This window comes from Hylobates moloch, unplaced genomic scaffold (assembly GCF_009828535.3).
Source record: "Hylobates moloch isolate HMO894 unplaced genomic scaffold, HMol_V3 SCAFFOLD_9184, whole genome shotgun sequence".
In the NCBI taxonomy this organism is placed as follows: domain Eukaryota; kingdom Metazoa; phylum Chordata; class Mammalia; order Primates; family Hylobatidae; genus Hylobates; species Hylobates moloch.
Genome location: NW_026661459.1, coordinates 1 through 2,732, shown reverse-complemented (window position 1 = coordinate 2,732; position 2,732 = coordinate 1). Strand labels below are relative to the sequence as shown.

Below are 2,732 nucleotides of genomic sequence, written 5' to 3'. Positions count from 1 at the left end.
GAGGTACCAGAAGACACTCGGGAGGTGTCTTGAGGCTCAGAGAATCAGCTGGAGAAGGCCGAAGAGATACGAAAAGACCCTCTGGAGGTGTCTTGAGTCTCGGAAAATCATCAGCTGGAGGAAATGGTTCCGGTCCCAGGGGACATTCAACAGGAGGTGTCTGTGGTCTCAGAATCATCAACTGAAGAAGGTGGAAGAGGTACCAGAAGACAGTCGGGAGGTGTTTTGAGGCTCACAAAATCATCAGCTGGAGGAAATAGTACAGGTCCCAGGTGACACTCGACTTGAGGTGTCTCTCTTCTCAGAAAATCATTACTTGTAGAATGTGGTTGAGGTCCTACTGGACACTGTAGTTGAGAAAGAGTCAGAGGTCTCAGACAACCTTTAGCTGATGGAAGTGATTTACCTCCCAGATGACACTGAGTTGGAGGAGGTGCCTGGCGGCCCTTCCTTTTTCTTAGAGCTTCAGCTGTGAGGTAGGGCCAGTAGGGCAATCCTGAGGAATGATGATGCTCCACTGCAGCCATTCTGACCTGTGGGGCTGAAGGAGGAAATGTTTTCACACATATTGATTTGATGGACAAAATTACCACCACCAACACAGGCTGTACCTTCTGTTGCTGGTGATAGATTTTTGCACCTTTCCATCCTCCAGGTTTCAAAATAGCAGTATCAGTGTCATAATATCACCCTTCCAGTGAGTACTGCCGATAGCTGGGGGGTAAAGAAAAGTCATTGGGACACACTGCTGTCTCCACATGCCACTGTGTCTGTCTGCAAATGTAGGCAGGCTGGGGTCCTGCCCCAGGGAAGACAGAGTCATAACAGAGTAATAAGAAGCATGTTTGAGACACAAGAGTGTGTATGTCTATCCTCATTCCTTCCTCACAGCCATCACCAGAGCATGTTTCCTGCACCAGGTCAACAGAGTAAGAGAGGCATGAAAAGCCCATTGTCCACACATGTTGCAACTTCTTTTTGGAGAATGTTTTCCAGGCCTTTTTTGTTCTGTGTCTGATTCTCAGAACTCTGCAAGGTCAGTGTGACCACCCTGCTCCAAATCCAAGAAAACAGAGGTTTCCAGAGGAAGGAGAAATTGTGCCCAGGGTCACACAGCTTGCAAGAGGCAGAGTGGAAGTTGATTCCAGCTCTGCCTGCAGGACCGTCTCATTTCCCCTCTGTTTCCCTTCTTGACAAAGGATCTTCTTTACTCTGGAGGTGCCACCCGTGAGAACAAAGAGCTCTGGAGAGATGTGGATTCCTGAAGAGCTGCAGGGGAACTGGGAGAGGGTTTTCTGACAGAACGATCTTACCTCAAGAAGTCAGTCAGGGATGACTGTAATATTTCTTTTCACTCCCAGGTAATACCAAATTGTAAGTGCACTAGGACATAAAGAATACTTTTGTCCATGGAAAAATGAGGTGGGAATTCTAAACAAAGCAAGTGTTAAAACTGTGTTTCACTTCAAGTGTACAAGTCCCATCATGTGTAATCATAGGCCTCGGCAGCTTTTTAAGGTACGGAGGCCACACAAGACCCAGCTTAGCTGAACATCATTTAAGGCCTTCATTTGGAATTGTCCCTCTGGGTAATAAGTTACATTCACTCTTCAATAGTTTACAGTCAGGGCCTATTTGCTATTACAAATATGGAACCTCTGACACTTAGAATATTAGATCAGGGGCCTCACTGGGTGGGGATGAAGGTGTTTTTGCACAACAGGGTCACCAACAGGGATGGGACTGTGATGAACTATGGGATTGGCCTTGTCAAAGAGCATTCAAAATTGCACAGAGCACAAATTAATGTTAGATTAATGCGTTTTCACTATTTTCACTTCTGGGAATACAGCAGATATTTCGAACGTTAATCACCTACATTATAGCAGAATGCAAACAAAATCACAGCAAAAGAAAGAAAATCCTACGTATTTTGGAAATGAGACCCCACAACATCTTGGGTAAAGCGGATCAGTCAGAGTTCACTGCGCCATGAGACCTACAGTAGTGGAGGTCAGTGGTGCCTCCTTGTGTTATTTCTGGAAACAGAACAGTAAAAGCCCTTCAGCCCTCGGTCCCTGAGCTTTTATGGATTCTGGAGGTGCCACCAATGATGATCAGCTGGAATGGAGAAGCCTGAAAGCTCATGGGGACGATTTTGCTTCTCAAGAAGTCGAGACAGAAAAGGCACCACAGAACCCACAGAGCAGAGGCCAGGCCAGGAGAGGGCGTTGTCGGAAAAGACCAAAGTGTCCTGATATGGGAAGAGTGAAAATGTCCCCAGTGTTTCCCTTTGTCTTCTATTTTCAGCTGGGACGCAGCTGCTGTTCCTTATCGGAACCAAATGAGGTCCTGAATCTTCTAAGGGCCAGAGAAGGGAATGGGGCTAAATCTGGCTTGCATCTTCTTTGCAGAATAAGAAACCCTCCCCACCCCCCGCTGCCATCTCACTCTCTGCCACACAGGTCCCTTACCAGAGGCACAGGGTTTATTGACCACATGCCTCGGAAGACTCTGGAGCCCTCTGGACCCTCATCCTTGTGGAAGATACCAGAGAGCCCCTCGTGTGTCTGAACAGAAGGGCACGGGAGGGAGGGCCGCACCCCTGCAGTCTTACTCTGCTGGTGTAGCGGTCACCTGCCAACTCCCACCCCACCCTGCACCGCGGGCTCCTGAGTCGGCAGGTTAAGCATTTTATAAATTCTATTTTAAATACATGTTTTAAACTTGTC

At 47.5% G+C, this 2,732-nt stretch overlaps 1 protein-coding gene across 1 annotated transcript; it reads right to left on the bottom strand.

Annotated features, from left to right (window-relative positions):
* Positions 1–146: 146 nt before the first annotated feature.
* Positions 147–2,570, bottom strand: LOC131382809 (nuclear pore complex-interacting protein family member A3-like; the record flags this gene model as incomplete). The annotated part of the gene is made up of 3 exons (XM_058435324.1): positions 147–247; positions 407–533; positions 2,475–2,570. Coding segments are annotated over 3 exons (324 nt in total), but the record flags the coding sequence as incomplete, so codon positions are not given.
* Positions 2,571–2,732: the final 162 nt, after the last annotated feature.